General features: G+C 43.5%; 1 protein-coding gene across 5 annotated transcripts in view; it reads right to left on the minus strand.

Moving 5' to 3' along the window:
- Positions 1-13,114, minus strand: part of celsr2 (cadherin EGF LAG seven-pass G-type receptor 2) — a 190,378-nt gene that overhangs the window by 2,261 nt on the left and 175,003 nt on the right. For 3 of the 5 annotated variants that reach the window (XM_033042557.1, XM_033042559.1, XM_033042555.1), the window contains exons 25-34: positions 12,009-12,183; positions 10,894-11,006; positions 9,936-10,015; positions 9,252-9,378; positions 7,989-8,111; positions 6,623-6,753; positions 5,027-5,127; positions 3,603-3,776; positions 2,986-3,222; positions 453-702 (exon numbers count right to left, since the gene is read on the minus strand). In XM_033042557.1, coding sequence (XP_032898448.1) covers positions 453-702; positions 2,986-3,222; positions 3,603-3,776; positions 5,027-5,127; positions 6,623-6,753; positions 7,989-8,111; positions 9,252-9,378; positions 9,936-10,015; positions 10,894-11,006; positions 12,009-12,183 — 1,511 coding nt within the window. The remainder of the gene's footprint in view (positions 1-452; positions 703-2,985; positions 3,223-3,602; positions 3,777-5,026; positions 5,128-6,622; positions 6,754-7,988; positions 8,112-9,251; positions 9,379-9,935; positions 10,016-10,893; positions 11,007-12,008; positions 12,184-13,114) is intronic. The other 2 variants (XM_033042558.1, XM_033042556.1) reach the window with 2 other exon arrangements.

Here is a 13,114-nt window from a genome sequence, read left to right on the forward strand (position 1 = left end):
TATCTACTCTTTTAGGTCCTCCACTGATGATGTATCATGCCGATTTTTTCCCTGCCCTGAAATATAAACCAAGTGTATCCCCAAATCCAAATTGTAATCCAACCTTGTACCTTAACATTAGTTATGTCAAATATGAACGTTTAGCCCCATGAAATAACCTTCGCAAGCTTCCAGTCATCAATAGAGGGGAAGAAGCTGTTCTTGAACCCAGTGTATTAGCTTTGATATGGCAACAGCTCAGCTAATGATCACAAGAAATTGCAGGGAACTGTGAATATAGCCCAGTCCTTCATGTATACCAGCCTCCTAACACTGTACTGATTAGTTAGTCAGATCAGTTAATCTGACTAACTGATAGAATAGTCAGTTTTATTGACTCCATCTACACTTTGGGAAAACTACCAAACTACTCAGACAGTTACTCCCTCTTCTCTCTCCTCAGACATACTCACTCAGAGCCTGATGAATCTTCATCCACCGTGCCTGTTTTAATGCTCATGGGTATGGGCATGACCCCATTTATCTGCTCGCCCATCGCTTGCCTCAGTTTTGTCACCCCGCCCGATCGGCTCCCTTCACTCGATCCCACTGAAGAAGCACGAGAGCAGACGGTGGCAGATATATGATTGGAAAGTTCGTTGTGTATTCGATTAATACTGTTCCTCTCCGAGAACAGGGGTAACCCTTTATTTTTCAGAATTCCTGTATGTTTCAATGGAAGACAAAACATTCTATGATTGACTGCAAACGATGTCTTATTTTCCAGATATCGCTGCAAATATTTGTATTATGCAGATTGATGATGGAACGGTGAGCAAAACACAAAGTGTGTTAGGAAAAAAGGACACAAAGTGCTAGAGTAGGTGAGGCGGCATCTCTGGGGAACATGGGTAGGCAACATTTTGGTTGGGCCCCTTCAGATTGATTGTGGTAGGGGTGGACACAAAACCTTGCTAGTGATAGGTGCATTAACACAAGGAGCTAGATGCTGGTTGACAAAAAAAAAAAACTGAGGGACATTTTTTCACACATGTGGGTATGTAACAATGAGGAGGTGGTTGAGACAGGTACTATAACATCTAAATGCCATTTGGACAGGTAGATGGATTGACACAAGGAGCGCAGGTGCTGTTTTACAAAATAAGACAAAGTGCTGGAGTATCTCAGGCAGCATCTCTAGACAACATGGTCAGATGGCTAGAAAACAAGTGATAGATGGATAGACACAAGGAACTGCCGATGCTAGTTTACAAATAAAAACTGCTGGAGTAACTAAGGAACTCTGGGTGAAATCTTGTCAGTTGCAAAATGGATTCTTCCATGTCATTGCGCTGAGGAGTGATCTTATAGAAGTGCATAAAATCATGCGGGGAATAGATAGGGTGAATGTACAGTCTTTTACCCAGAGTAGGGAATCAAGAACGACATAGATTTAAGTGAGATTCAATAGGGGCAAGTTTTTCACACGCCGGGTGGTGGATATACACAATGAGCTGCCAGAGGACATAGATGAGCCAGGTACTATAAAATAATTTAAAGACATTTGAACAGGTATATGGATAGTAACGGTTCAGAGGGATATGCGCCAAATGTGGGCAAAGACACTAGCTTGGATGGGGCATCTTGGTCAGCATGGATGAATTGGGCCGAAAATCTGTTTCCATGCTGTATGATTCTAATCGTCGATTAATGCCAGCACCGTGAAATATAGAATTGAATTCCAAGTTACATGTTTATAGGAAAGCCATGTGCATAGAGAGTCATGTAGCACAGAAAAAAAGGCTTTATGTGCGTGTATGTATGGATATGTGTATGTACGTGTGTACACTTGTGTGTGTGTGTATATATTATATAATATGTATATATTGAACATCTTCCAGAAATACAAAGGGACCGAGGATCTAGTGGGAGGGAGGAACTGAAGGGAATCCACATTAGTCAGGAAATGGTGTTAGGTCCCACACAAGAGATTAGTGTGCAAAATTAGAGCACATGGTATTGGGGATAGCGTATTGACATGGATAGAGAACTGGTTGGCAGACAGGAAGCGAAGATTGGGAATTAACGGGTCCTTTTCAGAATGGCAGGCAGTGAACTAGTGTGGTGCCGCAAGGCTCGGTGCTGGGACCCCAGTTACTTACAATATATATTAACGATTTAGACGAGGGAAGAAAGCTAATGGTATGTTGGCCTTCATTGTGAGAGGATTTGGGTTTAGGAGCAAGGAGATCCTACTGTGGTTGTACAGGGCCCTGGTGAGACTGCACCTGGAGTATTGTGTGCAATTTTGGTCTCCTAATTTGAGGAAGGACATTATTGCTATTGAGGTAGTGCAGTGTAGGTTCACCAGGTTAATTCCAGTGACGGCAGGACTGACATATGATGAAAGAATGGGTCGACTGGGCTTGTATTCACTGGAATTTAGAAGGATGGGAGGATCTTATAGAAACATAAAATTCTTAAAGGATTGGACAGGCTAGATGCAGGAAAAGTGTTCCCCATGTTAGGGGAGTCGGAACCAGGGATCACAGTTTATGAATAAGAGATAGGCCATTTAGGACTGAGATGAGGAAAATCATTTTCACCCAGAAAGTTGTGAATCTGTGGAATTCTCTGCCACATAAGGTAGTGGAGGCTAATTCACTGGATGTTTTCAAGAGAGTTAGATTTAGCTCTTAGGGCTAAAGGAATCATGGGATGTGGGGAAAAAGCAAGAACTGATTTTAGATGATCAGCCATGATCATATTGAATGGCGGTGCTGGCTTGAAGGGCCGAATGGTCTACTCATGCACCTATTTTTCTATGTATTTATTTATTTTATTGTTTACAGTACTATGTTTACATATTCTATTGTGCTGAACAATTTAATTGTTCTGTTTGGGATTTATGACAATAAAACACTCTTGATTCTTGCCCATGCCGACCCCATCTACACTAGTCCCACCTGCACCAAGGGTGATGAAGTGCTTTTGATCAATGGTTACCTCTCTGAGGCTGTGTAGTAGGGTTTGGCAATGACGTTAGGACATCTTCTTTGTACAGATCGTCTCCGTTTTCCTTTGGCCTTTCATCTACGTGATTGAGTTTCTCTTGGTGTAGCTCGATGTTAGCCACCGTCTCCACATTCAGGTTCCCCGATCCACCATGCTCTTCACCTTGACTGGGCATCATCATAAACTCCCCGGGCCAGCAAGGTGTGTCGTGCGCAGGTATGTTTTCCACTGGAAAAATACAAGTTTGTTTAACAACGGACCCACAGCACAGCAGCGCGGCTGGTAGAGCTTCTGACCCCCCAGCATCAGAGACTTGCGTTCGATCCTGAACTGAGGTGCTGTCTGTGGAGTTTGCGGGTTCTCACTGTGACCACATGGGTTTTCTCTGGGTGCTCCAGTTTCCTTCCACATCCCAAAGATGTGCGAATTTGTAGGTTAATTGGCCTCTGTAAATTGTCCCTAGTGTGTAGGGAGTGGATGAGAAAGTGTGACAACATAGACATTTGTGTGAACGGGTGATCGTTGGTTAGCGTGGGCTCGGTGGGATGAAGGGCCTGTTACCATGCTGTATCTCAAACTAACGTAAACTAAAACGGCTTTACATTCACCTTTGGGAGTACTGTGGTTCGGATGATGTTCATTATTTTGGGAGATAATATTCTCCCAGCCTGGCTCCCCTCGATACGCCTCATCGTCCTCACTGTCAGAAGAATGGGTGGATGCATAAGATCCACTTTGGTCATCTTCCAGAGAAAGATCGCTGTCAGAATCTGAATCATGATCTGTTGTGAAAGAACAAACAATATTCCCATTAACATCCACCTTGCAATGAATCAAAGCATCAGTTTCAATGGAGGATTATGCTGCAGAATTATGTGCTCTGAATAGATCTCACTGTGCCTCTATCAATTCACACAACTGGTTGGACAAAATTCTAGATACCTAATGTAACATTTTTACTCCATTGAACTAATAGCATACTTGAAGTGCATTGCCTGTTATCGGCAGCATAATGGCCCAGCCCCGGGTTCGATCCTGACTACTGGTGCTGTCTATATGGAGTTTGTACTGTCTGTGTGGAGTTTCCACATCTTCCCTGTGACTGTGGGTTTCCTCTGGGTGCTCCGGTTTCCTCCCACATTCCAAAGACGTGTGGGTTTGTAGGTTAATCAGCTTCTGTAAATCGTCCCTAATGTGTAGGGTAGAACTAGCCTAAAACGGGTGATCGTTGGTCAGTGTGGACTGTGGGCCAAAAGGCCTGTTTCCACGCTGTATCTCTAAACTAAACTTATACACTACCAATACTCAGGTATTCGCTTTTTGCTCTAAGATAATTAAGAGTCTACTAACACATGTTCAGCATATGGTGATAAGTGCCTAGTCAGCGGGGGGAAAAATGTGTTTTCCTGTTAGAAAAGATCAAAAAGTATAACTTCTTGCCGTGAAGATGTATCAACAACTCTTCAGCTTTGTTCTGAATTAGTACATCATATTCTGAATCGTAAAAACTCAAAAGCAAGCCCAGATTCCATTCCAGCCAAGGAATGGATGAGGCGGGAATCTAATTGAAACCATGTCCTAGAGTTTGACTTGATTGCAATTATCTATAGTATTATCTGATCTGATTGGATAGCATGCAAAACAAAGCTTCTTAATGTACCTCAATACGCACGACACCAATAAACCTGAACATATACCTTTCCTATTCATAATTCATGAAGGTGAGCAAAATAAATAATTTGCATCAATCCCTTCCCACCCCCCCAAACTAAAATTACCAGAGATTTTGAAAATATGATCTCATTCCCAGTGTCAAGTATGTCCGATGGTATTCCAGTTCAAGACAGACACTTGCTTCAAGAATGGAGTGCTAATAATAATTAAAAAGCTTGCTATAACAGGACTTTGAGTTTTGATGCTTTAATTCAATATTCATTCTCCTGAAAGATTTACCAAGCTACTGGATGAATATGGACGCAGGTCTTAAACTGTTCAGTGAAGGACATACAGAATGACAGATCTGAGCTCTTACCATCCGGGTTTGCCTTAATCTCGTGGAATAATGATGTGGCGTGGTCAGTGAGAGCAATGTGGGCTTGACTTGAACCACTGTTATTCAAGGCTGCTTCTTCCCTGAAGGAAATAGAATGATGTGTTAAGTACATGGTACATTAGCGCCTTAACATCGAACTTGGTCAATTCCGTGCGACTTAGTCAGAAATAATTTTTTTATAAATTTCAGTCATACGATCAGGCAATGAATGGCCAATTACAATTGGGAGCAGCTTGGAAAACATCACCGGATCTCTGTTATTTTTGCAGTGGACATTTCAGGCGTGATTTAGTGACCGGTTTCCAGCGGCAGCAGAGAATTCTAACAATATGTTTCAAGTTGATTTTAGCATTGCCATTGTGTGACGTGAGTGACGTGAGTGACAGGTATCGACCTCCCCACCGTCTAAGGGATCTACAGGAGACGCTGCCTCAGAAGGGCAGCCAGTATCATCAGGGACCCACACCACCCTGGCCACACTCTCATTTCACTCGTGTCATCGGGAAGAAGATACAGGAGGCTGGAAAACCGTGACCTCCAGGTTCAAGAACAGCTTCTTCCCAACTGCACAATACTAACCTCAGCAACTGATCTTCAGTGGACTGTGTCTTTGGTTTTGCACTATATTACGAGTATCATGGCTATTAATTGTATGATTAATTATGGCATATTTATTTGTATGTTATAGCATTAAAAATATCTTGCAATTAAGAATGTCATCTTTCTACTGATGGTACATATACCAAATAAGCACTCTTGACTAAAGTCTGAAGAAGGTTCCCTAAGCAAAACGTCACCGATCCATGTTCTCCAGAGGTGCTGCCCGACCTGCTGATTTACTCCAGCACTTTGTATCTATCTTTGGCAGTTCTTTGTTTCTACTACCCAATAGGTTCTTGATTAGGAAGGGTGTCAAAGCTCACGGGGAGAAGGCAAGAGAATGAGGTAGAGAGGGAAAAATAAATCAGCAATGATCGAATCGAGTAGACTCGATGGGCCGAATGGCGTAATTCTGCTACTATGTTTTATGGTCTAATGATCTTATTATTTTATAAATTATAAATAAAGACATAATTTTAAAGTTTATGGGCCTCATACAGCTGCAAGTATGAATCTCTTTATTCTGTTGCCAGTACAGATGATAATTAAATTCTGCTACTATGTTTTATGGTCTAATGATCTTATTATTTTATAAATTATAAATAAAGACATAATTTTAAAGTTTATGGGCCTCATACAGCTGCAAGTATGAATCTCTTTATTCTGTTGCCAGTACAGATGATAATTAAACAATTTTGACTTGACGCAGGTCTAAAAAGAATTTTCTGGCAACTGGCGATCCAGCACCTCCTTTAATTTATCCGGACAAAATTATGAGAGCATATTTGAAATTCCCTCCTAGAAGTTCCCCATCCCCCGCTCAGTGGTGGACCTGTATATAATAAACAAAAATGTACCACGTATTGTGTTCACGGCCCTGTAAAGCTGCTCAAGTACAGTTGACAATAAAACAGGGCTTTAAATCGCAAGGGTAGCATGACAGCAGAGAGAGTGTACCTCATAGCACTGTATTACCTGAGAACAAATGCTATGTAGCTGTTGTGGCTTTTCCCTGACCTTGAATCATTGCCCACTGACCCAGTGGAGTCACCAAACGCTGATCGATACGTCCGCCCATCAATGTAGGTGTTATTGCACAATGACTGTTTGAAACCAAAGAGACAATTAGCCATTAAGTAGAATTTCTTTAAAAAAAATAATTTAAACAATAGAGTCCGTTCTCACGGCGGTGAAGATCCAGGTTCGATCCTGACCTCTGGTGCTGCCTGTATGGAGTTTGCACGTTCTCCCTGTGACCAAGTGGGGTTCCTCCAGGTGCTCCGGGTTCCTCCCCCAAGGCGGGTCTGTAGGTTAATTGGCCCTCTGGAAATTGTCTTTAGTGTGTAGGGAGTGGATGAGAAAGTGGGATAACATACAACTATTATGTTAACTAGGGTGATCGATGGCCGGCATGGACTCAATGGGCCGAAGGGCCTGTTTGCAGGCTGTATCTCTAATCTCTATAGCCATGTGCCAACGTTTGGCGTACCGGCACCTCAAAAAAGATAAACTTTATTATTTTGTTTTCCTGCCACATGGCATGTATGTTTATTAATCACTTGTAGCTTTTTGTCCACAAAATAAGCGCGGCTTCTAAGTATAACATACATAGCACCTGAAAAGATTCTAAAAGTTGACAATCTCAAGGAAATATGCAAATTTCCTGATGTATTATTTTGCAATACGTCATCTGTTAGACGTTAAATGGTGAGGGAAGAAAACATTACGACTTAGGAGGTAAATCTTATCAGAAATCTTGAAATGAAAAAAACACTCATTACTTCAGAAAAAAACATGAAAAAAGAAGCTGTGATAACAACAGCCTCTTAACCAACTGATGATCACATAGATTCCTCAGATTTCAATTTTAGAATCTGGAGCTACAAGAAAATGTTAAGTTTGTAGCACCATCCCATCTCTGACTAAACTTTAGAGATACAGCATGGAAACAGGCCCACCGAGTCTGCGCCACCCTAGACATTAACATTATTCGTCAAATTAGAGACAATTTCCAATTTTACCAAAGCCAATTAACCTACAATCCTGTGGGAGGAAACCGGAGCACCCGGAGAAAATCTACGTGGTCACAGGGAGAATGTACAAACTCCGTGCAGACAATATCCATAATCAGGATTGAACCAGGGTCTCTGGCGCTGGAAGGCAGCAACTCTATCGCTGCACCACTGTGCTGCCCCGACTACGTAAATTGCATTTCTGTTCTAGGAAAAAACATCTTTTGCATGAGAAAGTAAGGTTTTATTAGATCTTAGTTTGTGTCTTATCATTTCAGTAACAGAAAGTTACTACATTAAGGGAACATCAAGAAGAAAGTGCTACTAACTGATGCAAGTGTTGATTTCGTTGTGACCACAGTATCATTGGAGTTCTTCTTACTGAATACATTCTTAAAGGCTTTCCTTACTTCCTTGTTGAGGATACAACGGAAGATGAAGATGAATGGACCCTGCAAGCAAGAAAAGTATTAGTACAAAGGAGCTACTGCCCACTAATTCAGAAATGACAGTCAGTGATTCACACATTCCTAACTTAACTCCAGTTCCTCATCACCCCTCCGCATTTCTTTGTGATGCGCTGCCTCAAAAAGGCAAGCAAATTCATCAAAGACCCACACCACCCTGACCACGCTCTCATCTCACTGCTAACATTGGGAAGAAGGTATAGGAGCGTGAAAACCGTGGCCTCCAGGTTAAAGGACAGCTTCTTCCCAACAACCATCAGGCCCTTCCCAACAACTGCACAACACTAACCTCAGCAAGTGTGATCTATAGACACTACAGATTTTGGTTTTGCACTATTATGCTTACTTAGTATTACAATTATTAATCATTTTTTTAAATATGTGTGTGCACATACATACATATATATATACATGTATATGTACATATGTATATATATGTGTATGTGTGTGTGTGTGGGGGGGGGGTATGAGTATATACATGGGTGTATATATATATATATATATATATATATATATAAAAGCCTTTAAGAATATATATATAGTAGAAACAAAATGCTGGAGTAGCTCATCGGGACAGGCAGCATTTCTGGAGAGAAGGAATGGGTGACGTTTTGGGTCAAGACCCTTTTTCAGACCTGACCCGAAACATCACCCATTCCTTCTCTCCAGAGATGCTGCCTGTCCCGCTGAGTTACTCCAGCATTTTGTGTCTATCTTCGATTTAAACCAGCATCAGCAGTTCTTTCCTATATATGCGTGTGTGTGTATACATATGCATGTATGTATATACACATACACACACATATATATATATATATATATACACACACGCATATATATGAATACATACACGTGTTAAGCTGTAGCAAATAAGAATTTATTCGCTTTGTTGCCGTTACATAAAACAATTAAACACCCTTGACTCTTCACTCTTACCGCACTAAGTTGCTAATGGATATATGTTTTTAAAACAATGATAAAATAACTAGGGGAAGTTAAAACAGAGCAGGAAGTGGACGGTAAATAAACTGTAATGTGGATTCCAAAGCTGATCACCTTGAGCCGGGGTTGTAGGCGACTGAGGGTGGGGAAGGAGGGAGGGAGGGAGGGGGGGAGGGGGTTTACCTGGAGACAATTAAAACCAGCGAAGAGGTAGTGGAAGATGATGGTGTCACTGTTCACGGCAAGCAAGGCCAAGAGCCAGGTGGTGCTGACTAGCAGGAGCACCACAAACGCTGTACGCAGTCCCGATCTACCAAAACAATCAACACAAGTCTGTTACAACTATTCTGTAGGCAAGAGGATCCAAATTGACACCTGCCTTACAACAAATGTAAAACTCAAACACTCACATACTAAAGCTTCATCTGTACACACATAACATTCCCCACCCCCACCCCCACCCTGTCCCCATCTTGCCCCCTTCCTCCAACCTAGTTGCTTTATCCGTTCCACGGTTCTCCACATTGTTTCTTTTGAGATCACATTGGCTAGCTTGAGATCACTCCTTCCCTACAAGCCCCACCAGGGCACCTCCCTGCCTGAGGGCATTTATTGCTGCTGCTAATTGGGGGGAGGGACCAAGTTGATGAACACTGGAGCGAGGGAGGGTGCAGGCTCTAAAGGGAAGGAGGGTGAGGGGAGGGAGTGATAGAGGGCTGGAAGGAGGGAGTGAAGTCAAGGGTTCGGGATGGAGGGAGAGAAAGAAGTCCAGGTGTAGGTGAGAGGTTAATGTTTCCACATTAATACCAAGAAAATCTTATTTCAAGAAGTGCATCTTTGTGAAAGGCTCTATCTCAGAATACCTACACAGTCCCCTTCTTCTCAAAACCTTGATGCCTCGGTCTGCAGGAAGCTTTGGTGGACAGAATGTACAGGAAAACATTCATCTGCAAGACAGAAAATACAACGTTTGCAACACACAAGTAACATTTGGGCCAATGCCCACTACTCTTCCCCATTTCATAATTCCTTTCAAATGTGTATCTAAAACACCACTTTAGAGTAATCGGCTTGTACTCGCTAGAATTTAGGAGATTGAGGAGGGATCTTATAGAAACTTACAAAATCCTTAAGGGGTTGGACAGGCTAGATGCAGGAAGATTGTTCCCGATGTTGGGGAAGTCCAGGACAAGGGGTCACAGTTTAAGGATAAAGAGGAAATCCTTTGGGACCGAGATGAAAAAAGCATTTTGCACACACAGAGTGGTGAATCTCTGGAACTCTCTGCCACAGAAGGTAGTTGAGGCCAGTTCATTGGCTATATTTAAGAGGGAGTTAGATGTGGCCCTTGTGGCTAAAGGGATCAGGGGGTATGGCAAGAAGGCAGGTACTGGATACTGAGTTGGATGATCAGCCATGATCATATTGAATGGCGGTGCAGGCTCTAAGGGCCGAATGCCCTACTCCTGCACCTATTTTTCTATGTTTCTATCATTGTTAAATCTGATATGAAGGCCGAGTTTAACGTGAGTACTCAAAATGCAGTAAAAAGGAATTGCATATGCTGATTTACCAAAGAATGACACAAAGTGCTGGAGTGACTCAGCGGGTCAGGCAGCATCTCTGTTGAACATGGATATTAGATGTTTCGGGTCAGCACCCTTCTTCAAACTGACGGGTTTGTAGGTTAACTGGCCCTCTGTAAATTGCCCTCTAGTGTGTAGGGAGTGGATGAGAAAGTGGGATAACATAGAGAACTGGTGTGAGCGGGTGATCGATGGTCGGCATGGACTCTGGTTACCTATGACCAAAGTGGCAAACTTACAGAGACTGCTGCAGAGATGGGCCCAGCAAAGCTCCAGATCAACGTGTCATAGATGGAGAGCCAGCAGAAGTCCGGATTACCATAGCCTTCCGGATCAAGGCCAACCGCCAAACCTGCAAGAGGGGTCAGAATCCAGGAGGAGATGTTATAATGTAACAGTTAAAATCAGAGAGCTTTACTCTGCAACACAAAGTGCTGGAAGAACTCAGCGGGTCAGGCAGCATCTGCGGAGGGAATGGACAGACGACGATTTGGGTAGGGAACCTTCTTCAGACTGATGTAGTAGTGGGGGTGGGGGAGGGGTAGGGAAGCTGGAAAAGGGAGGTGCGGGCGAACAAAGACTGGTGAGTGTTATGTGGATACAGGTGAGGGGGAGTGACTGGTAGATGAGTGGAGTAAGTGACAAAGGCTAGAGGTAAAAAGGAGACAAAAGGGTGTCAGACATAGGGTGTCAGGAGGGGGAGTTTAACGTAAAGTCGTCGGTGGGGGTGTGGGTGGAAGGGAAATGAGGGGGCAGAATACGGGGGGTGAAAGGGAAATAGGCAACTCATTTGGGAGTGGGAGATGAGTTTACAGGGGAGGGGAAAGGAGCAAGGTGACTCCGTGTTTGGGGGATGGGGTAAATCTGTGCATCACAGGGTGGGAGATGGGAGAGAGTAATGCTTGAAATTGGAATTCCTTCTTCACACCGAGGGTCGTGAACCGAAACCCTGTCAATCCATTCCCTCCACAGACACCTCCTGACCCGGTGAGTTCCTCCAGCATTTTGTGCTCTGCTCTAGTTTCGACAATATCTCTCCGACAGCGATGTTGTCTTTGCAACTGGCACCTGCGGATTTACTGTGGATTTGGTGGGACACACAAGAGGTTCCACGCTCTGTTACTGACAATGGCTTCAGGGGAAAAACCATAGTTAGAACCACAATAAGATTTAGCTGTGTCATAAATGTGGTTCTTGGATAAAAGAGGTTGTGGGGATGAGTAAGTGGGGATGTGGGGGTGGCTATGAGTGACACATACATGCCATGTGGCAAGAAAATAAATTATTATGTTTTTTTGCCGTACACAGAAAAAAATTCACCGTTTATTTCCGAAATTGTGTAAAGAAGAAATACCTGTGATGAAGGCGGGGACTCCCCAGCCGATCATGTAGTAGAACCTCATGGGGCCGTAGTTGATGTCACGGACTTCGGTCAACATGCGGTAGATGTGCAGGCCCTCCAGTAGCATCCAGGCAAAGGTGCACATGTAGAAGAAGTGGAGCAGGATGGCAATGACAGTGCAGACAAACTGTGGACAACAAGAGCATTGCTCAGCGGCAGTGCTGGAGGAGCGGCCCAGTGCCCGGAGTTCACGGTGCACAAACACGTCACGTGCACACTCAAATCACTGTTGAGAGCTCCTCGCTCTGAACAAGTGGGTCCCGGCCCAAAACGTCACCATGCCTACTATATTCTGTTGTGCTGAAGCAAAGTAAGAATTTCATTGTCCTATCTGGGACACATGACAATAAACTCTCTTGAATCCAAAGATAGGCACAAAGTGCTGGAGAAACTCAGCGGGTCAGGCAGCAGCACTGGAGAAGAACGATGGGTGACGTTTCAGGTCCTGTTTCAGTCACCCATGCTTTTTCTCCAGCGATGCAGCCTGACCCGCTGAGTTACCCCAGCACTTTGCGTTAATCTTTGGTCTCAACCAGCATCTGCAGTTCCTTGTTATTATATTACATCGTCTCTCCACATTCTCTCGAGACGCTGCCTGGACCCGCTGAGTTACTCCAGCATGCTGTACCTATCATTGGTATAAACCAGCATCTGCTGATGCCTTGTTATTCCATCCTTCCTCATTCTTCCAGCATACACCTCAGCTCCAAGCTCTGGCAGAATCGCTTTCCCTTTTCATACACTTGTGCTCACTGGCTCAACTGCTGCAAGCTCCACATCTCATCAGACTGTACAAATGTGTGAAGCAAGAGCCCCATACAAAGAGGGAACTAAGCCCTCATCCCTGAGATTAAGTCTTGTTTTTATCAACTGTACTGGCTTGGGCATTCCAGGTTATCTTTCATAAACCTTTTCCTTAACTGTCCATAAATATTATTCCTGTTATTCCCTTTAGTTGAGTTTAGAGATAGAGCGTGGAAACGGGGCCTACAGCCCACCGTGTCCGTGCCAACCAACAATCACCCCGTACACAAACACTATCCTACACACACACTAGG

Source organism: Amblyraja radiata, chromosome 24 (genome assembly GCF_010909765.2).
Source record: "Amblyraja radiata isolate CabotCenter1 chromosome 24, sAmbRad1.1.pri, whole genome shotgun sequence".
NCBI lineage: Eukaryota > Metazoa > Chordata > Chondrichthyes > Rajiformes > Rajidae > Amblyraja > Amblyraja radiata.